Source organism: Lissotriton helveticus, chromosome 11 (assembly GCF_964261635.1).
Source record: "Lissotriton helveticus chromosome 11, aLisHel1.1, whole genome shotgun sequence".
Classification (NCBI taxonomy): Eukaryota; Metazoa; Chordata; class Amphibia; order Caudata; family Salamandridae; genus Lissotriton; species Lissotriton helveticus.
Window position 1 is genome coordinate 840,636,037 of NC_136072.1, and position 23,694 is coordinate 840,659,730.

Genomic DNA, 23,694 nt, shown 5'->3' on the forward strand with positions numbered 1-23,694 from the left:
ATGCAGGTAAGAGCGGTGGGCCGGCTGGGGGGGTGGGGAATTTAGAGGGAAGATTAATTACTTAATTTTCCCTAGTCATCGTCATTTATTATATATATATATATATATATATATATATATATATATATATATATATATATATATATATATATATATATATATATATATATTTTTTGGGGGGGGGAAATCGTCACACTACAGACTCAAACTGCTCCAATCCAAAATGACGAATATATATATAGATAGATATAGATATATATATATAGATATATAATAAATGTGGAACAATAACACATTATTATTTAGAACTAGTGAACTGATAAGTGGACATTTACGAATTGATTAATAGAGGGCAAAAGTCAAATACTATTTCATTATCACAGTACAGAGTAAATGAAGTGAGAATGCGTCGTCTTGTCTCACAGATGTTATGAGGACTTCGCAGCAGAAACAACTTTGCTAATAGTCATGATAGTTACATTGTTTCAGTGTGATATTATCTCAGTGTATGGTATGGATATTAACTCTTGGGCCCAGGCTCTATTTAAATACGTTTGTTCATAACCCCTCCTCGTATTAAACAGCAAGGAATACACCTTTTACGAGAATATGCAGATGCTATTTATTCCCACTGGTGAGAGAGGAATGGGAAATATTGCCCAACTAAGGCTTCAACTCTCTCCGGCCATGGTGTCTACTCACACTCAACAATGTTAAGAAAAAAAGTTACTTACCTGTAGCTACAGTTCTCCCGCATTGGCACCTTTCACAGATCCACATGCTTGTCAGGCTCGGAACCCTCAGTAGTCAATGTTAACACAGCAGTATTCGTTACAGCCACTAACACGGAAAACAAAGTGAAATCTTCCGTAGACTCCAAGACCCAAACACCATATTTTGTGACCCAAATACTGGCCAGTAAGGTGAGGGAGATCCATCTGTCAGGTATTCATAGCTCAGATGAATCAAACTGGTATCCTCATGAATAGGGAGGAGGGCGGTGCATATAATCTATAAAAAAAATACCAACGCTCAAGAACTGTAGTTACAGGTAAGTAATGTTTTCTTCTTCAGCATTTGATCTTTCATAGATTCGGCACATGCATCTATTAAAATCACCAAAGCAGTTAATTATAATAAGCAAGCAGCATAGACAGAAATGAGGCTCATATTAGCAAAACAGATTGTGCAGTACTGCCTGCCCAAATACTATTTCAGTATTCAAATGAATATCCCAGCAGTAATGCTTGACAAAGGTATGAATTGAAATCCAAGTCACTGCCTTACAAATGTATTGCAAAGGCACTCCTAGAGGAGGGCAGCTGTATGTAGTGGAGTGGAGTGTGTTCCAATCCTGTTCCTTAGAGGGCGGCTAGCCTTAACACAGCAAAATGAGATGCAACACTAAAACACTAAACACTAAACCCCGTACTGGATAATCAGAATCTAAGGAACAGAAAGACACCCCTCTCTGTCATTAAATGTTTTTGAAATGAGTATCCCACAGATAACAGTCTTTGAGGACAAGCCCAGATTTGTGGAGGCAGTAAATGCATTTTGTGTGGTCTTCTGTAAAAAAAAGGATTCTCACCCCAAAAATCAAATATGGCTTAAATATCTTGAAGTCCAATAACTACCAAGGTCAAGGGTTCAACCTCCTAGTCAAAGAAAAGGGAGCAGAATCTGATTACCCTCTACAGCTTAGAGTGGATGAGTCCCAAAGAAACTGAAAAAGGTCAAAAAGTATATTTTGTGAAGAGCAGAGCAGTGTTCAAATTATTCCATGTTGACCTTCAGACATATTGTAGAAAATGTATTGCTTGGTGCTCCGGAGGAGGTTTAGAGTCCTGAGCTTCCCCACCCCATTGGCCAGAGTTTGTGTCATAAATAAGGCTACTTTTAGTCTATGGAAGTTTTCAATGATACATCCTGTGTTTAATACTGCTTTGTTAACATTGAGTACTGAAAGATCCCAGACCGATGCTGGCAATAGTTCACCCATGTGAATCTAAGAAAGATCCAATGCTGAAGAACAGCATATTACACTTATTTATGTAATTCAAGTAATCATATTTTCATCCTGCAAAAATTACTGTAGCAGTATGCTTCAGGTAAGAAATGGGGGTAATGTTAACAGTGCAATGTTATAACGTCAACGTGTGTGGAAATGTATCCAGTAGTAATGGTAAGCAACACCAGCTCTAAGATCTATTGTTCAACAGATGCCATATTCAATACATTAGCCCTCTCTAAATGCTCACACAGTCCTGAATTTGCCCTTTGATCGATCTGGCACTTCCTTAAAGCACAGACACAGAAGCACTTTTCAGGTAGCCCCTCCTTCAGTTGAGCACACTTTGGCACAAGGGACGAACAAGCCTTGTTAGATGTTACCTAGACCCGTGGTGAGAAAGCGATTAGCAATCCTTGTGTACCTTCAACTTCATAAGATATTACAAGCTGGAATTTCCCTACCCCAAAGCCCATAGAGTATCAAGGGCACAGAACCAACCAACGCAGGTGAGGTGGCGCTTCAGGAAATTGATTTTTATCATCCTTCTGCCACGGCTCAAATGTGCATCTTGATAGCTACAAACGTTAATATCACAAATTTGTCTAGTTCTTTTTAACCTAATGTGTAGTCATTATTAAAATATTAAAATCACGAAAGCTTATGTGAACACAGCAGATTTGTTTGGCATCCTGAAAAAAAGAAAATCCTGTTTTTTCCCCACAGTCCTGTCACTGGTTGGAAATCTTCGTGCTTGCTTGGACCACATATGCTCAGTTGTAGAAGCAGGTAGGAACGTGAGGCACACATTCTATAAATATCACAGGAAAAAGGAAATAAGTTTCATTCTGTCCTACTTCTTAATTAGATGCTAAAAAATCGTCATCTTAACGAAAATAAAGACATTTTTCTGCTAGTGCATATAAAATGTGTTTGGAATCCCTGTATGTCGCTTTGAGTTCTTGGCTTTAATGCTACGCTCACACTGAGTTTGGTGTTGTGACGGATTGTTGTCCATCCCATGGCTCCTTCACATGACTGGGTGTGTCACCCATTGGGCTTGGACCACTACTCTTATTGCAGGTTCCTATTGTCTGTGGTTGATCTTGCTTTTCCCACCTCTGAATCCTTCTTCCCTGCCAGATGGGAAGTCTCTTGGGCCAATCAGTTCGGTGAGGGAGGGGTCAGAAGATATCTGGGCACATAGACCAGTCGTTCTTTTTCTTTGACTCCCAGTAGCCGCCTTTATATACACAGGTCAGTTCTCCAGAGACGGGGTCCAACTTGCGCTCAAACCACAGGGGCTGATACCCTTGGAAATCCTTGCCTGCAGTGGAAGCGAAACAAAAACACATTTTAACAACTTTTTTCCACAGGAAGAAGAAGTAACACAATGTGTGGCCTTACACACTTAACCTGCCGTCCTAAAGTCAGTAGGATTTACCTTCACCCATACCTTTGAGTGATGAACAGACAGCATCCTTCTACTGACCAAGGACTTTGAATCTGTAGCATGATTTGTGTTTTGATTTATTATTAAGCATCCTAGAGTGGAAATGGACATAAGCGGACCCCCAGAGCTTAGTACATGGGGGGCTTAAACTCTCCAGGAATACAGGGGAGGGGGATGCAAGTGAGATGATACAAAACTAGCAACACAGAATAATAGATGGGTGACTATCAACAACAGGAATGCTTTTCATAGGGGTTTGTTAGGGAAAACATACACAAAGAGAGACGGAAGCTTGAGTTGTCTTTAATGTCACTCAGAACTGCAGGTGTTTTCCCCTCTCTGAAGCCAACAGACAATGCAATCTATATCATCGCAGCAATCTGAAATCATAAAAGATTCCTCTAGTTGGGGCTTTTATCTGAGGATTAGGATAGTTGTGCATTAGTAACACCTCCAAGATTTCTATCATATGGAAATCCGTCAAAAAAATCAGGCCAATACTCAGTGGGGAATAGATAAGCCCAATATCAACAAACAAAAAATGCTTTTTTTACAGAATGAGAGTGAATAGTAATTGAGTTTAATGGTGATAATCACACATATTGTTGCTTTATTTGTAATGGAAATCTTTATTTTGTTGTATGGTTACATGGGTTTCAGTTTATCTTGACTTGGTAGATCAGTTAACACAAGTTTCGCCCTAAGGTTCTGGAAATCCTACTGCATTTTCAAGGCTAAAAAGTGGTGTACAAAGGCAACCAATATGGAGTATTAAACTACAAAAACCTCCCTCCCTCCTGCTTAGTGCCATACCCACACCCATTTCGTGGCACGGCGTGATACATGCTTGCCTTCGCTTCTGTTCCCTTTTTTTTCTCCAGCGACTTTACAGAGACCCTGTCTACATGTTGACTACCCTTGTCAGGTACACATCTGGTAAATCATTCATTACCTTGTATCTACAATGGGGCACTCTTCGGCATTTGTCTGTCCACGTTTGACCTATTCCACCCCCATACTTTTTCAAAACCCATACTATGGCTCTATGCCTTTATATTTTTATCTATGTGTAAATTATTGCTCAAAATATCTATTTCATAACTATTTTTAGAGCACTAAACTTCATTAATACTAGAGATACTTAGAGGCCACGAGCAACAGTGTGTTCTACACAAGTAAACGATTCTAATTTTCATTTTCAACAGCTACCTTGTAGTGTGATACTCAATAATAGTCACATTCGTACACAGCTCTTCAGCCTTGAAAAAGCCCCAGGCTTTCCGCCCTTTGGGAGAAAAATGTGTTGGCTGATCTACAGAGTTACGAAAAACTGCAATTCATGTGATCAGACAACAAGATAAAGATTTGTATGTGAACATATGCATAAGAACAATAAAGCAACTACTGAACAGTATGTGTTGTGCTCGTAAATTATAGCAAAAGTTACAATATGTGTGATTATCATCGTTAAATGTATGCACCCTACATTCTCGCTCTCTCTGTTGAACATAAATAGATGGGACGGGGGGGGGGCTTACTCATGTTTACACAAGTGTATTTGGCACCCGGGTTAACTACTTATTCCTGATTTACTTATAACTTTCGGTACGTTTTTAGATCATGCTCTAAATTTAGCATACATTTTGTATGTTTAACTTACTAAATACATTTTCTGTTTCATTCAAATCAGTAAAGGGGGCCCCTGTTAAAAGGGGAGTTAAAAGTGGGAGTCAATTTGCTAATAACAATAGAATTATTTGACTAGTCTGCAAAATATTTGGCAAACGTTGAGTAGCTTTAGGTTTCTATTGGTATGCCAAGTTTCTTCTAGATCCGTTAAGGGGCAAAGGTACAAGAGGGCAAAATATTTCTCTAGTCAATAACTCTGGAACGGTTTATCAAATTGGCACAAAAGTTACCATGAAGTAGCATTAGTTAAATTTTGGCATGTAACGTTTCATGCGGATCTTGGTTGGTGAAAAAGGTGAAAGCATGGGGGTCAAACAATTTGTGTTTTCATTGTTAAGTGCCATTAGACAAGTTATTCTCCAAAACAGCAAAACACGTTGAATGGAATTTCAGCAACCCTAGCATGAAAATAAAACCTTACTCAGATACGTCCCTTTGTGTTACTTGGTGTAAATCCCCTCAGTAGGTTTTGAGATATTTGCATTAAAAAGATGTTGGATGGGTTTGGAAGCATTGATTCATGGAGGCTCTGCATTGGGGCCAACAACGGCTGCACATGGTTGAAGGCTGTGCGCAGTGGGGGTTGGGCACATACAGGGTTCAGTACAGCACCTGGCCTGGCACAAAAGCCATGTAACACATGGCTTGCACACCAAGTGAAATGCTGAGGATATAAATATCAAATAAAAATGAATCTATCTGTGTTGGCTATGGCAAAGATGTTCAAACACATCATCAAGAAGGCCCTGGAGTCCGATTGAAAAATTCCTGTTTGTTGAGTTACTGTAGATTTTGTTCTACAGGGTGGTAAGCAGGTCTAGGGTGGAATAATGCTGATTCTTGAAAATCCATTCACAACGTTATTGGTGGAACTCCCACTCATGGATGACCAATAGGGACTGGCTGAAGGCATCAGCGTGTTTGTTTTCAAAACTAGGTTGATGTTTTACAGAAATATCCACTTTGTTTTCTATGTCCAGTCGCAGAATAAATTTTAATCTTTTGACAAGGTGCACAAAGTGCCCCCTTGTTTAGCTATGTGATACATGGAGATTGTGATGTTGATTCTGATAATTATGGCTTATTTTACCAGCCCCTGCAGGAAACCTTGCTGACCCAGCCACATGGCCCGCAGCTTAAAAACACTAACGTGGAGGAGTTTGTCTTCCTCCATCCATCAACCTCTTTAGGAACGCTGCAGCATGTGAGACCCCAAACGTCTCACATGTCATGCCATGATGATTCTGATTGTTGTAATTTTAAATGGAAGACCTTTGTTGGGTTTGATTGAGATGGCAAGTGACTCTCACAACATTGAACCAAGACCCTGCCATTTTCTGCCACTGGAGTTTCAACTCCTGTTGGAAGAGTTCTAGGTGGCAGAATGGAATGAGTTCTGTGCAGGAAGGCATGAGGCCCAGCAGTGACTTCTGATTGAAATAGTACTCCATCTGCAGATGTTTGCAATCTGTAGCTTTAAGATGTGTTTCACGGATGGAAAAGACCCGCAAAGTTGTGTGTGAACAACTGCTGCCAGAAACTGGAGCCTATAGCAAAACTAGTAGATGTTCCCACCTTGAGGCCCAGCTGATGGAATAGGTTGATGCAAGTATTTGTGAAGATTCAGGCTTCCTCCGCCGAGGGTGTTCCCACTAGCTAATCGCCCAGGTATGAAAATACCCGGTGGTTCTGACTCCAAAGAAAGGCTGCCACCAGGGTCAGCCACATGGTAAATATCTGCGAAGGGCGACAGATTTCATGCTAAAAGGGCTAACACTCTGAACTGATAGTGCTGCCCGCCAACAAGTATCTTAAATACTGCCTGTGGTTTGGGTACATGAAAGTAAGTGTCCTCTAGATACAGGTAGGTGAGGAACACCGCTTCCTTCAGCAACAGGACTTCCTGAAGGGGCTATCATAAAAAACAGACAGTGTTGTGAGGAATTTGTTGAGTTTTTAGAAGTCTAGGATCAGTCTCTATCCCCTGTCTTTTTCCTCATCAGAAATAATCTGGAATAGAAGCTGAGAGTCCATTGGGCCTTGGGGATATTTGTGATACTCCTTTGAGGAGAAGGAGAACCTCCCACAAATGTTTTGAAGATGCAAGTGAAACTTCTTTGCTGGAGGGTGATGTAAAGACAAATCCCAGTGTGTGTTCTGGTTAGAAAATCTGAAGCACTCAGTGGTTGGATGTGATTTTGATCCAATCGGATAAAAAGTTTTAAATCCCCCTCCCACCATGGACCGGGTGGATGGTGGTGTCAGGGCAGCATTAGTGAGTCCGGCACAGCTGGTTTTGTCCAGAGAGCATGACATGCATGCTCCTCTCCTTTTGTCAGAAGGCCACTGGTAGATTGATACTGATGGCCCCTGCCTAGAATGTAACTCTGATATTGTAGTGAATGTCAGAGTAGTATTGCCTGCCTTGTTTGACCTGTTGGCCTGAACAACCTCACTACTAAAGCGATCTTCTACAGCCACGAAAGGCAAACAGTCTGTAGTGGAGATCACCCAGGGACCAGTCAGTCTGTGCCCGTTCTTATCAACTGCAGCCCTTCGTTAATATGTTTCGTAAAGAGAAACTAAAAATCAAAGGGCATGTAGAAAATCTAGGCTTGCACCTCAGAGCAAAACTTTAACCCAACCCAGTCTTGTAAGAGCTGTAGGTTCTGATAACTGCCAGAAGCCTGCATTTTTGTCATCCATGGCTGCCTCTATTACATCGGTAGTGTCGTTCACTCCTTCTTTAAGAACGGCTTTGTTCCTTTTATCCTCAGGAATGAGATCAACTAGAAGAGAAATGTTGCACACTTCTAGAGGTCATATCGTCCCAGAATGGCAAGGGAGTTCGCCATTTGGTGGGTGTCAATGCTATTGAACTGACCCTGCGTCCAAGGTCATCTATGCTCTTCTCATCACTGTTCAGCGGCATTGACACAGGTGTGGTAGGGTTTTTGTATCTTCTTTGTGCCACTTCTATAATGATGGAAGAGACAGCTTTGGATGACCACCAGAGAGGCACAATGTTGTTGCCTCTGCGGCTATATATTTTTCTCCAGAACTGTAGCAGGGATCTTCATTTGTTTTAACATTCCTTTCTAAATGTAATCCAGAATCTGGATTGATTTAATCGACTTCCTAGTCATAGAGGAAGCATTCCGTTTCTACCACTGGTCGACCAAACGTCTTGGCTGCTCTCTCAAGCAAAGAAAGAATGGAAGTCAGACAAAGAGCAAAAATCCCAATCTTAAGGAAGAGTAAGGAACAACATGGACAGCTGATGCGGGCCCAAAACTTACTCAGACAGGCAAATCATTGGGCTTTGTGCTTGATGGACGAATGACGCTGGGCAAACACAAACCAGCATGTGTGGCTGCTACATTTACACTCTAGCTAAATTACTATTATAACTCCAGGAAAAGGGACGGGCAAATCCCACACTGCGACTAGTGAATGAGCCTACTGAGTGAGTCTGGCTTTTTCCTGGGGGCCAAGTGCTCTCCCCAAGAAAATGTTAGCAAAATCCACGTAAAATCATGCATTTTATATCATGATTTTTGAATATATTGGGTAATAAAATAAAACATTTGCAGGTGGTTCGCATGGGGGTACTAATTCAATTTTCCAGCACCAGACGGTTGCTCAGGGCTTTAGGACTAGTGAAGGTTAACTATTTCCACCACATTAATGAGCTAACCAGCTTCAGCCTTTGCTCACATCTCCTCAGTATTTAAAGCACGCTTACGAAGTCAGTTTCCAAATTTTCCTCAATATTCAAAGCACAATTGCTAGATACTTTATACTGGCTTAGTAATGGTGCTTTCAAGTGAGGGAAAAGGAATAAATTAGCTTTGAATGCTTTCCATGTGTGGTTTCATATCAAGAGTAAAGGTGCAAAATGGCTTAATAAAGGTGCTTAGCATGTTGTGGGTAAACGTGTAAAAGTACTTTACATATTAGGGGCCAATATGTACTCTTGCCCCAGTACCTTAAGCATCATTACCATTCCAATGTATGCATAGTAGTGGTGCAGTGCAGAGTCGCACACTCTTCACACGTCACAAGAACGTACATGTTACATGATACCCGACACACTATTCGAACATGCACTTTAGCCTTCCATGTCATAATGATTCATGCACACGTTGCATCTGACACTGTTATTGCAGTCTTTTCAGTAGAATTTACGGTTTCTCATATAGAATGTTTACTAATGTCGACAGAAATATATTTGATGTTTAACTTAGGAACCGTCTTCACTAAATAAGAAATGCATTTAAAATAACAATGACATAGAATATAATCCTTTGATGTTGATTAATAAAGGGGCTGACATGTAATAACAAAATATATATGCTTCATCGCAACTACAAGGATTTACAGTTATGACGTGTGTTCCATGTTACAAAGATGGAATTTAGTAATGTGTAGTTTATTTCAAACCATCCTCTTTACTTCATTGCTGAAATCTTACTCATGATTTCTAAACATGTGCTGTACTGTCTGTGCAACTGTTAGAGACGTCATTATTAGCTACTAATGATCATTATATGTCTAATGTCTTAGAACTAGTCAAATGACAAAAGTTATTCAATCTATGCATTAACCCCTTCAGTGCTACCGTCGGACATTGCGAGCACTACCTTCGTAGTGCTGCGCACGTCCAACGACCGACGCGGCTCCGCCCGTTTTGCAGAAGTGCCGCACTGCCGCGAAATCGCGGCCGCGGCAAAGGGGTTAATATTACATATATGTACTTCCAAGGTAGTTCTTAATTATACTTACTATTGTGTGATTTGATTATCCATTGTATGCTAAGGCAATATGAACTAAAAGTACTAAGAAATATTGCATTCAAATATGTTTAAATGTGCACATGCATATTAAATGTGCACCACTGATTCAACGTCTTAAAATAGCATTTACTCTAAAGGCCTGTAATTCAATTTATAATTTAGTGTGCTCTTGTATTCTGCCTACTTGCTTTTCTTGCAGGTATTCGCAGGTATTGCTAGTCTAGAATAGATACATTTCTTGTATTAGTGATAGATGCATAGCCTGGGAAAGGAGCCCTGACAACCGACACATGAGAAACTTGTGGAAGAATAAAGGGCTAATATGCTCTAGCTTGAGTGTGTGAGCTAGACGGTGTTCCCATGTCCAGTGTGGGATTTGTCTCTACTTGTTGCAGTGTGCAGCATGTGAACTCACATAAGAATTGAAACAAATACAATGGTCTTCTATTGATGATGCAACTAAAGGGAGGTGCCGACAGACTCTATTGATTATAACTTATTGTTTGTCCTGGCTTAAGGGGCAGATGACTTTGGACTTTCTTTGCAGACTGTATGCTGAACTTTCTTGATGAAGCCCTTCTGCAGACACTATGGAGAACCTTCCTTGGACTCCAACTCGAACCCTTTCCTAAATACCCATTGCCTATTGAATGGACACATTAAGACATTCCCCGATGCCTTGTTGATTTTCCCTAAGTGTGGTTTAATCTGACACTTATTTCTGTCCTACTCAAGACTCTTGACTGAGCTTCTGCAATGATATTGCTGATGTTGCTCATACTCTTGTGCCATAACCCAATTGCTGTCCATAGAGCTCTTTAAATTCTGAACTCTTAGCAATATGTTGCTTTGGACTCTGCTTGGAAACTTAATTTGCCAATGTATAGAAAGGACCAATTGAGATTATTTTTCGATTACCTGGTCCTCATGCTAAGTTTTTGTATTGCAGCAACTGAGCATCCTTTTTGTTTGATTCTTGTTCGCCTAAACCTTTTCAGGAGGCTTAGCCTCCCTGTTGTTATGTTGTACCGCTATAATATGGTCTTGAATGTGATTTATCTGAACTGGATTACTAATTTGTAATTAACACCCTTGAACTTGGCTACTGGTTCCTGGTCCTCTTTGTGTAGTCAAATTGGTTTCACTGTCAATTATATTGTGGTTGATCGGATAAATGCGAACTCTCTTCCCTTCAGTGCAACTCATATAGATCCATTAAGGACCAAGTTAAAAAGCAAGTAAGAGTTAAATGTTCCAGTAGAGGTGATACCCTTAACCAGAACCAATTGTGGGCCCAGAAACACTGGATCAAATCTGCTGGCTCAGTAGTCTTAGGCAGTCCTCTATTTTACTGTCTTCCTCTCCCTTCTCTCCATCCCATCTGAAGCTTTACTGCCCATTTGTACTGCGACTAGCTGGGACAAAAAAGTGTGTGTTGCTAGAAAGCAAAGTTCGATGAGGCAGCGGGCAACAAGTAGTAGCAGACATCCAGACCCAACAGTACCATGCACTATCACAAGATGGTGTTTGTGGTGTTGGCACTTTGCAGCAAAGGCTCAGCTCCAGTGTATCATTCTCCTTAAAGCTATTTGAATTCTGAACTCTTAGCACTTTGGGGCCTTGGACTCTGCTTGGAAACTTAAACTGCTAATGTGTAAAAAAGATCAATTGAGATATTTTCCGAGCACCAAGTCCTTACGTAATGTTTTTGTATTGCAGCAACAGAGCTACTGTTTTGTTTGATTCTTGTTCGCCTAAACCTTTTCGGGAGGCCTAGCGTCCCTGTTGTTATGTTATATCTATACAGTATGGTCTTGAAAGTGATTTACCTGAGCTTGATTACTAATTTGTAATAAACACTCTTGAACTTGGCTACTGGTTCCTGGTCCTCATTGTGCAGCCAAATTGGTTGCACTGTCAATTATAATGTGGTTGATCGGATCAATGCTAACTATCTTTGCCCTCAGTGCAACTCATACAGATCTATTGAAGGACCGAGTTAGAAAGCAAGTAAGAGTTAAATGTTCTAGTAGAGGTGATAACCCTAACCAGAACCAATTGTGGGCCCAGAAATGCTGGATCAAATCTGAAGGATCAGTAGTCTTAGACAGCCCTCCATTTTGCTTTCTTCCTCTCTCTTCTCTCCAACCCATCTGAAGCTTTCATGCTCATTTGTACTGCACTAGCTGGGACAAAGTAGTATGTGTTGCTAGAAAACAAGGCTCGGCGAGGCAGCAGGCAACAAGAAGTAGCAGACATGCAGACCCCAACAGTACCATGAACTATCACACCATGATGTTGTGACTTTGCAGCAAAGGCTTAGCTCCAGTGTATCACTGACTGCATGCTCCGGCAACCCAGAAATACAGTTTCTACTGCACACTTACACAATCCGCACACACTCTTTATAAAGGTGCAACATCCTAGACTTCAGCCCCTTTAGGAGATGCCCAATTACCCAGATGCTCTCTTCAGCCTTAGCCAGTATTAAACAAGACTATTCACTTTCCTCCAATATGGAGTGACTCTAGGAAGCCAGTTTAACTGGCCTTGCAGTGCTGCCCTACATGTCGGGAGGAATATTTGGAGACAGTCTTGGTAATGATGCCTTTACATATTGGGAGGGAATGTAAAAAGTGGCACAACAGTTTTGCTGGCCGTAATAAATGTTCCTGTTGCTGGATTTGATTCTCTGCCTGGTCCTAGTGTGAAGAAAGACTTGACGGACACCTCTGGGACACCTTCACAAATACCGAATCCATACGTTTTTTAGGACTTTTCCAATGTTTGCTCAACCACAGCTCTCTCTCCTCATTCATGACTGCTCCTCAATCACTCATCATCCCTCATCTATCACTTCTCATTCCTAAGTCCATGCTCACCAGCCCTCATTCCCTATGCCGCGCCCCTATACTATACTCCTTCATTCCTCACTTGTCAACCCTCACTTCTCAGCTATCAAACCACAACCATCTCTTCAGCCCTCTCTCTTCATTCCTTACTCATCATCCTTCAGTTCTTTTCACTGAATTCTCATCCATCACTCCTCATTCTTCATTCCTCGTACTTCTTCAAACCTCACTCATTGTCCCTCATTTCTGATCGCTTACATCTTATCTCTTTCTCTTCTGTCATCTTTCTTCATCCCTCACTCATCTTTTACCACCCTGCTCTTTCTTGGAAACATCATCTCTCACTACTTGTCCTTCAGTTCTCCCTCTTCATTCCTCACTACTTCTCCCCCTTCCTGATCTCTTACTCCCCCCCCATTTTTTTTGCAGAGTTTTATATAGCGCGCACTAGACCCGAACCGAATCGGGTATCAGAGCGCTTTACATAGCACCAGTTACGTTACATGAGGACGGACACACATTCATTTTAGGCACGGGGAGATTAAGTGATTTGCCCAGAATCACAGGAGGTTTTTTGGCGTCGTTACCGAGACTCGAACCCAGATTCCGAGGTCGAGCGCCCTAGCCGTTAGGCCAACTCCTCTCCCCATTGCTCACTCATCAGTTGCACTCACCATCTTTTATTCCTAAACCTTCACTCCTCAATGCTCTATCCTCATTGCTCACTCTTCACTTCATTTTGTCACTCATCCCTCAGTTCTGACCCCTCACTGCTAGCACTCATCCCTCAATTCCATTCTTCACGCTGACTCCTCCCTCACTTCTCTGATCTCACTCTTATCTCACTGCTGCCAGTCGTTTTTTTTTCGTTTCAAAATGCTTTATTCGGTTTGTACAAGTACAACCATATAGCAACATACATAAATACAGTTTCAAATTCACATTTATGTAGGTTTAAAAATGATGAAACAATTTAAATTATATCAATATCTATACACCAAACCCATTTTCGTTGTATTGTTATACAAAACATATCTCATTTGGGTACCAAAAAAAAGGCCATATAGTCACTATAAAGATTGTAACAGCAACTATTATAGTAAAAAAGGAGAAAAGTTTGTGCAAAGATGCTAATGTAAAGTGCAAAATACCAATCCTATCGTATACATATGGTACTTTCCGCATGTGCAAATATGCAATATAAAGTGCATAGCAAATAAATACATATGTAAACAGTTTAACTCAGTCGGTAAATTACACATAAAGTAGTACACGTTGATATTATAAAAATCATATTATAATTGATTTCCTTGATGACATACATTTTAAAATGTAGGTGGCCACATAATAACACACGTCTGGAGAAGCTAGATTAAACATCAGTTGCATCGCGGCTCTTGTATTGCACGCATTATGATTAAGAAACAGTTGCTTCAAGTAAAACTTTCTAAAACCAGTATAAAAATAGCAGAATAGTAAAAAGTGGCAAGTGCTCTGTTTGGATTTTCCATCGCATGGACAGGGACATGTCCCAGGTTTTTTTGCAATAGGAAATGCCACTAAGTGGTGAACTATTCCAAGCCTCAGACGCGCAAGAACAAAGCGGTGGGAATTAATACTAACAAATATAAGATAAGGAGTAGTTTCTGTCCTGTAACTCCAGTTCTGTAGTAGGGGTATCTCTGTTATAGTCATAATCTAGTGAATAGTCCCGCCCATGTGCGTGGACCCCGGAGCAATCAAAAATAATCTCTTACAGTGTCAAAAAATGCAGAAAATGCATAGACACTTAAGAGAGAATTTAAAGACAGATAATGCAGCCAAAAAGGCTACACTGTCCAGTACTTCAACTAGAAATTCCACCATAAAATCCACAAAACAGCAAAGCCTGTACAGATTTCCCTTGCTTAACAGCAAAATCCCTCAGGAATGATAGAGAGAAGAACCTGGACAGACAAGCCCCATAGGCTGCCATTATGTGGCTTAATTAGGATACTGTGCCTTTAAGGAACCTTCCAGAACCTTCTCTCAGTATCCCAGAATGCATTGCAGGTCCAACTTAGCCTCAGTTCTTTTTGAAGGCGCAGAAAACGCCAGACCTGTAGCATTATGATCATGAACAACACTCCACCGGGGAGGCGGGAGGGCGCTTATGACTATAACAGAGATACCCCTACTACAGAACTGGAGTTACAGGACAGAAACTACTCCTTCTGTAGTAGGGGATCTCTGTGTATAGTCATAATCTAGTGAATAGAATGGCAAGCCCATCCCCACACCAAGCGGCGGTGGAGAATAAAATAACGCCACTACTGTGCGAACAGATTCCGCAGCGAAGCCTGCCCAACCTGAGCGTCTGCCCTGGCATCAGTGTCCAGGCAGTAATGCTTAGCAAAGGTATGGACCGACTTCCAAGTGGCCGCCTTGCAGATCTCTGCAATGGGAACATTACGGAGCATAGCTGTCGTAGCAGCTTTGCCCCTGGTGGAATGAGCCTTAGGCTTACCTCCTAAGGTCTTATTAGCTTTGTAGTAACACAACTGTATGCAGGACACAATCCACCTCGAGATGGACTGTTTAGAGGTAGCAAGACCTGTCCTGACTGAGCCATAATTGACGAACAATTGGTCTGACCTACGAATATCTTTAGTCTTATCAAGATAAAACTTCAGCACCCTCCGCACATCCAGGGAATGTAAAGACCTTTCCGCCTTGGGAAGAAACTTAGGGTGAGTACGCATAACAACTTTAGCATTATGAAATACAGTATAAGGTTCTTGGCAACACAATGCCTGAATCTCACTCACCCTGCGGGCCGATGTAATGGCCACGAGGAACGCCGCCTTCCAGGACAGGTGCTGCAACGAAGCCTTATGAATGGGTTCAAAAGGCTCCTTCATCAATCTGGACAGCACCACATTCAAGTCCCATGAAGGCGAAGGAAGCCTGACAGGAGGGAACACTTTCTTCAAGCCTTCCAAAAAATCTTTGATCACAGGGATCTGGAAAAAGGAAGTCTGTGAAGGGCCTTTCCTGTAGGCAGTCAAAGCAGCCAGATGAACCTTAATGGAATGGACATTAAGGCCCGACTGCGCTAGATGAAGCAGATATGGAAGGATGACATCTTCCTTGCATGACGTAGGGTCATAGTTCTTAGACTTGCACCAGATGCAAAACCTCTTCCACTTGTAAGCATAGGAAGTCCTAGTGGAAGGTCGCTTAGCCTCCTTCAGTATGCCCATACAATCCTCTGGGAGATTCAGATGGCCATATTGCACTATTTCAGGAGCCATGCCGCCAAACTCAAAGACGAGAGGTTGGGGTGCACCATCCGCCCCCCGAACTTCGTGAGAAGGTCCGGCCTGCACGGCAGCTTCATGTGAGGAAGGAGAGATCGGTGAAGTAGGTCCGTGAACCACCACTGTCTGGGCCATTCCGGGGCAATCAGAATCATCCTCGCCCTGGATTGAGACAGCTTGATGAGAACCGCCGGAATCAGGGGAATTGGTGGAAAAGCGTACAGAAAGCTGTTCGACCAGTTGATCCATAACGCGTTCCCCAGCGTCCCCGGCTGGTAGTACCTGGAGGCGAAGCCTCGGCATTTGCTGTTTTCGGCGGTGGCAAACAGATCTACGTCTGGAGTTCCCCACCTTGCGAAGACTTCTCCTAGTACTTCGTCGTTTATGACCCATTCGTGGTTTTCCTGCACGATTCTGCTCAGTTCGTCTGCCTGAACATTCTGCACACCTGGCAGATGGGTGGCCGTTATCGACAGTCCTCGAGCCAGAAGCCAGTGCCAGATCGCCTGCGCCTCCTGCGACAGAGTGCGCGATCTCGAGCCCCCCTGCTTGTTGAGGTAATACATCGTTGTCGTGTTGTCCGTCTGAACAAGCAGAGAGTTGGTCTGAAAGGACGGATGAAAGGCCTTCAGTGCCAAGTGAACAGCTCTCAGTTCCAGGAAATTGATGTGGTACGTGGACTCCGTCGGGGACCACGTCCCTTGAATCTGCAGGTCTCCGGAATGCGCCCCCCAACCTTGGAGAGACGCATCCGTCACGATGGTCTGTGTGGGAATGTCCTTGTGGAAGGGAACGCCTCTGAGGAGATTCTCCTTCGAGCACCACCACTTCAGAGACTGAAGAGCATGTAGAGACAGTCGTATCCTGTCGTCCCAAGAACCTCTCCTCTGGTCCCACTGATCCTCCAAGCACTCCTGCAGAGGTCTCATCTGTAGCCGTGCGTGTGGAGTGAGAAAGATGCAAGAGGCCATCGATCCCAGTAGAGATGACACCGTCCTCACAGTCGTAGACGGAGTTTCCATGAGAGCCTGAGCCTTCCGAACGAGTGATAAACGTCGCTCTTCCGAAGGAGACACGCTTGCTGACAGCGTATCGATGGAGGCCCCCAAGTACTGGATGCACTGTACCGGAATCGGGACCGACTTGGACATGTTGATGTGCAACCCCAGCTTGTTCAAGAGAACGCACGTCTTCTGGAAGTGTGCTTGAGCTTCCGAGAAGGAGGAGGCTTTGATCAACCAATCGTCCAGGTACGGGTAGACAAACACCTTGTTCTTCCTCAGGTGCGCCGCTACCACTGCCATACATTTTGAGAATGTCCTGGGTGCAGACTTCAGTCCGAAGGGTAGCACCGTGTATTGATAATGATTGGTGCCGACTTGAAAGCGCAGAAATTTCCTGTGTTTGCATGCAATGGGCACGTGGAAGTATGCGTCCTGTAGATCTATGGCACACATCCAATCTCCTCGTTGCAGCTGAGGGTAGATCTGATGCAACGACAGCATGCGAAACTTTTCTCTGCGAATCCACTTGTTTGCCTGTCGCAAATCCAGAATGGGCCTGAACTCGTTTTTGTCCTTCTTGCGGACAAGAAAGAACCGAGAGTAAAGACCTCTTCCTCTTTGAGACAGAGGTACGTCTTCGATCGCCCTTTTCCTTAGCAGAATGTCCGCCTCCGCCTGAAGCTCGCGCAGTTGATACTGCGAGCTGACGGGAGGAATCGATGGAGGAGGGCTGGTGAAACGTAGACTGTATCCATTGCAAACAATATTCAGCACCCACTTGTCCTGAGTAATTTTTCTCCACTCTGCCAGAAAAAATTGAACGCTTCCCCCCACCGGAGCGGGTAACGGACGAGGGGGAAGTAACAGCTCAGGGACGGGACCCGGCCGGGCCCTTGGTCGCGGTAGAGGACTGTTGACGACCTCTACCACCCTGTCGCTTCTGGAAGGGCCGCCTGTACTGCTGCTGCTGCTGCTGCTGTTGATGTTGTCCAGCAGACTGCCCCCTTCCACGACCCTGCGACCCAAACCGACGTTGGTACTGTCGGAAGGGTTTCTTTTCCTTGGGCTTCTCCAAGCCCACTGCCGTCAGGGTCTCCGCTTCGGCCTTCATCCTGGCCATCTCATCATCCGCGTGTTTCCCGAAGAGGGTATCTCCGGAAAACGGGAGATTCGCCACGCGTTGCTGTGCTTCCGGTTTCAAGGACGTCAACCTGAGCAAAGCGTGGCGTCTCTGGTGAATCCCGTGGCAATATCCGTGCGCGGACAGCAATGAGATGTCCGCTGCGGCGCCGATGGCCTGATTAGAGACCAGCATCCCCTCCTTGACGATCTCCACAAAGTCCTCCTTGCGGTCTCGAGGGACAAGGTCTGCGAACTGCTCCATCGAGTCCCACAGGGACCGGTCGTAACGTCCCAGCAAAGCCGAGTCACTGGCAGCCTTCATGGACGAGGCGGATGTCCCACACGCCTTGCGACCAGCAGAATCGATCCAACGGCTCTCCTTGTCCGGAGGCACCGTGGACGCAGGGGAGGTGGCATGAAGCTTCCGTGCAGCAGTCACGATGACCGAATCCGGTACCGGGTCCTTCCTCAAGAAGGCTGGGTCTGAGTCCGGAGCCCTGTACTTTTTCAGGATCCTGGAAGGTACAGACTTCACCGTTGCCGGCGTCAGGAATAGCTGTTCGGCGGGCTCAAGGAGCCCCGGCACCAGAGGTAACAGGGGGCGAGACAAGTGCCTTTTGTGTAATGTCTCAAATATCACCGAGGTAGAAGCCGTAGGTGCTTCAACCTCAATGCCCAACTTCGCCGCTCCACGCAGGAGAACCTCCTGAAATGTGCTTATATCGTCTATCGGAGACACCCTAGTCTCCGGCGAATCGGACAGCGTGGGCGAGTAGGAACGGGTCCCAGATGGAGAACGTGACCTGGACCGACGTCTCTTGTGATGACGCCTGGATCGTGAGGAAGATCCACGGCCACTCCTTGATCTGTCCCGTCTCCCCGAGCGAGACCTAGACCTCTTGGGCCTCGGGCGCTCCTTCGGCCTCCCAGGGTCAGGAGTCCTGGGCTTCTTAGGAGTCTTCTTCGGAGGCGTCGGAAACTTAGGCATCGACACCGCCCTCGGTTGGACCGGGGGTGGAGGAGCAACCGGACGCGGTTTCTGTGGAGCCGGCTTCGGAGGTGGGGTAGGGGCCTTCGGAGGCGGGCCCTTCGGCACAGCAGGCCGCGGAGGAGGCGTAGAAGGCTTCATCGGAGTATCCACCCCGGAATGCGCCGTTCCCGGCGAGCCACCATCTCTTCCGGAGCGTGGGGAGCCCCCCACAGTCCTGGGCCTGTCCTTAGGACCTCCAGACGTTGAAGACCGGTGTCCAGACGACGACCGATGTCCCCTCGACGTCGAACGGTCCTTCGGCGTCGACCGAATCACACTTCTCGACGTCGAACCGTGTCTCCGTCTCGACGTCGACCCCGACCAGATCGACGAGCCACGGAACCTCGACGACGGGCGATGGTGCCTCGACGGCGACCTCGACCTCTTCGCCGGCCTCGACGTCGACTTCTTGGATCGCTTCGACGTCGACACTTTGGACCTTCTCGACGTCGACCTCTCTGACCTTCTCGACGTCGATCTCCTAGACCGTCTCGACGTCGGTCTTTTGGAATGCTTCGACGTCGACCTCTTCGGCGCCGGAGACGCCTTCCGTCTCGACGGCGACCTCGACGACGAGGATCCCCTCGACGACGATGTCCTCGACGGCGAACGGCGGTGTCGCCTCGACGGCGAGCGCCGACGCCGGGCCCTCCGATGTCGACCACTCGACGCCGACAGCGACGACGAGGATATCGACACCGGCTTCGACGGCGGCCGGAACACGTTCCTCGACGTCGACGGGCGACGTTTTCTCGACCCAGAGCCCTGGGGAGACCTGGAACTGGCCGTTGACCGTCCCCTCGACGTCGTGGTCAGCGCAACTGACCCAGACGGAGACCTTGGGCGAGGGCTGGTCTTCCTGCCCCTGGGGAGCCCCCCAGAGGCCTCAGCATGGGTAGAAGGAGCCCCTCCTGACCCACCTCGTGCCTTCAACTTTCTCTCCTCAAGTCCCTGAAGCCTGATCTTCTTCCTCTCCTTCAGGGTCCTTCCAGAGAAGCTTCTGCAGATCACACACTCCTCAGGAATGTGGGAAGAGGGAAGGCAGAGAATACAGACCTCATGGGAGTCTGACCTGGCCTTCTTTCTTGAGCACTCAGGGCATTTGTCGAATAATGCAGGCATTATGGACAAAAAAGAGTGCAGAAACACAGAAAGAAAGTCACCAAAGTACTTTAAAAGTACCAAAAATCGAAATCAGTGTAAAACACTAACAAAAAACCCTTGAAAAGGGAGAGCTCAATGCTCCAGGGTCCTGCTTGCAGGAGCCGGAAAAAAGAACTGAGGCTAAGTTGGACCTGCAATGCATTCTGGGATACTGAGAGAAGGTTCTGGAAGGTTCCTTAAAGGCACAGTATCCTAATTAAGCCACATAATGGCAGCCTATGGGGCTTGTCTGTCCAGGTTCTTCTCTCTATCATTCCTGAGGGATTTTGCTGTTAAGCAAGGGAAATCTGTACAGGCTTTGCTGTTTTGTGGATTTTATGGTGGAATTTCTAGTTGAAGTACTGGACAGTGTAGCCTTTTTGGCTGCATTATCTGTCTTTAAATTCTCTCTTAAGTGTCTATGCATTTTCTGCATTTTTTGACACTGTAAGAGATTATTTTTGATTGCTCCGGGGTCCACGCACATGGGCGGGACTATTCACTAGATTATGACTATACACAGAGATCCCCTACTACAGAAGAGGGTAGACCTGTACTGAAATTATATTCCATATATAAATTAAACGTACTTTGCATTGCATACTTGTTCATTCTAGTCCCTTTTACATGGACCAGGTAAGTGGATTTGAGGTCACGCTTTGTTAAAATTGTCTCTGTTAAAGTATCTTTAAAAATGTCCTGGGAAAAGAGGGTCTTGTACCAAAATTGTATATGTTTGAGCCAGGGAATATTGGAGTGACGATCAAGTTTAATACAATCCACAATTACTTCCTTTGTGAACCTTGTTTCATCTTTGGCCCATATAGATCGCCATAGGGACAAGGGACGCAATGCAATCAAATCTGTAACGTAGTTTAGGCCAAGCTCTCTGTGTGTAATCTCGCTAGAGGCCGCAGCAGGGAGGCATAATAATCGTTTTAAGTACTTGTTCTCCTCCCTCTGGATGGACAGTGCAATTTGGGGGTTATGACCCCATATCCCTGCTCCATACAGGGCAGAGGCCATACACCTTGAATTGTAGATGGAAATCATCTCACGAATTCTGCGACCCCCGAGTTTTGATGCAAATCTGAAAATGCAATTTACATTTCTGATCATTTTCAGATCCACACATGATTGTTCATTGGCCCATCTCCCATCTCCTGAAAAGGTGATGCCTAAATAACAAAAATTCCGAACGGCCTCAAGTTTTTCCCCATCTAGAAAGAATGCCTTATTTTTCCTCATTTTCTTTCCACAGGTCATAGTCATCGTCTTACCTTTGTTAATTTTAAGCTTTCTACCCTGAGTAAAAGTATAAAACCTGTCAATTAACTTTTGCAGTCCTTTCGCGGTCCTGGAAATCAGGACCGCGTCATCCGCGTATAAAAGGACGGGTATTTGCTTTCCATTAATTATCGGGGCATCGGCATTAGATTCACGTAAAAATTGATCAACATGATTGATAAAAAGGGAGAATAAAAGTGGGGCTAGCACACACCCTTGTCGGATTCCTCTTCCGATTTTAAAAAAGGGGGTACATTCGCCATCTGTACCAAATCTAACCTTACTTGAAAGATTACTATACATTCTGGCCAGGAGGTGAATGATTTCTACATGTGCACCCATGGCAAGAAGTATTGGCCAGAGCAGTGCGTGTTCCACCAGATCGAATGCGGAACTTAAATCGGCAAAGCACATAAACAGATTACCTTCCTTGGCTTTCGTGTACTTGCCGATAATAAGTTCCAGGTTCACGCACTGCTCCATAGTTCCTAGGCCCCTTCGAAACCCATACTGGATAGGTGAGAGGATATTGTTGTCTTCTACCCAGGTTTCTAATCTCACCAGGAGAACGCGACTCAGAATCTTTAACGACGAGTCATCCCTCACTATTAAGGTATTCCTCAGTGCTCACTCCTCCTCCCCACTTCAAAATGATAAGTGAAATGGACATACCATGACGTCCTAAAATGTACAGTGTATCGCCCATTTTGGGATATCCTCGCCCCTCATCTTTCTTTCCCCACTACTCATATCTTACTTTTCATTCCTCACACTGCTCCCAATTACTCCTTCCTTTAGTGAGGAGCTAAAGTGCTGGTGCTGTTAGTTGAGCTAAAAGAGACATACGTTCAATGTTTGAAATTAACTGAAAGACCTACTTTACTTAATTTATTTAAACAAATGATTTCGACTAGGTTGACCACCTCCCATGGGGACATTAGAGACACCATTTCCAGACATGGACGTTGGTGTGCTAGTTCTAATACATTCTGGGCCTATAGTCTTGTTTTGCTTCAGTTGCACTGATTAGACTAAATACATCCGAAATCCTCATTCCTCCGGAGGCACCATGTATATGTGGCATGTCTACAAGAAAGTCACCTAGACGATGCAGGAGCCCAGAGGCTGGAGAGAAAGTGGAGGGGATAGATTTTTCACTCATCATACTCTACCTATGCCAGAGACGCCCTCATAAGGGTAGCCTCAGGGACGCCGCTTTCACTGCAATTCATGAAAGCGGACATTAATGGTAGATACATCCTTCTGAGGGTTAAGATAGATGGCCGAGGCATAGTCATACTAAACATATACGCCCTGAATGTAAACAAACCTGACTTCTACCAATCCCTGCAGGAGGTGCTGGTGTTGGACCTGGGTGCTTCAATCCTTTGCCTGGGAGACTTCAACTGTGTCTTGGACCCTGAGTTGGACAAAATGGGGGGCTCTGAAAGCAGTGTTGAGAGGGGCTTGCCTGATTCTAACATGTGGTGTTCGTAAGCAGCAGCAAAGTGAGCTGGGGGCAGAGGAGGTAGCGCTGGCGGAGGTACAAGCTCAGGACCGGGCTGATCCAACTGATGCGGCCCGAGAATGCGAAATTTGGACACGCATTAGCTGGGACAGGCTCAATAAGTACACACTAAGTCAATATAGACAACGTTTACTCAGGGAGGGGGACAAGTCGGGCGACTGCTGGCATGGATCCACTGTAGGGAACAAACCCCTGTCCCAATAGTGCACACCAGGTCCACAATCCTACAAGAGCTGCAGCGCCATCTCCAGACTGTAAACACGGCGGACCCAACAGTAGGGGAAGACTCTTAGCTTCCATTCGGCGGGGTCGTTGGTCAGGGAGAGGATCAGTTGGGTGTCGTCGGCGTAGGAGATTATGTTGAGGTTGTGTTGGCGTGCGATGGCCGCGAGGGGGCTCATGTAGACGTTGAAGAGGGTGGGACTCAACGAGGATCCTTGAGGGGCTCCCCGTCAACAAAAGAATCACCTTCCGCCTCCT

The 23,694-nt window shown here is 44.9% G+C and overlaps 1 protein-coding gene across 5 annotated transcripts in view; it reads right to left on the bottom strand.

Moving 5' to 3' along the window:
- Positions 1 to 248: 248 nt before the first annotated feature.
- LOC144792165 (oxysterol-binding protein 2-like) overlaps positions 249 to 23,694 on the bottom strand; it is a 1,552,312-nt gene continuing 1,528,866 nt past the window's right edge. For all 5 annotated transcript variants that reach the window (XM_078667062.1, XM_078667059.1, XM_078667060.1 and 2 more), the window contains one exon: positions 249 to 3,338. In XM_078667062.1, the coding sequence (XP_078523188.1) occupies positions 3,196 to 3,338 (143 nt within the window). In that variant the 3' untranslated portion in view covers positions 249 to 3,195. The remainder of the gene's footprint in view (positions 3,339 to 23,694) is intronic.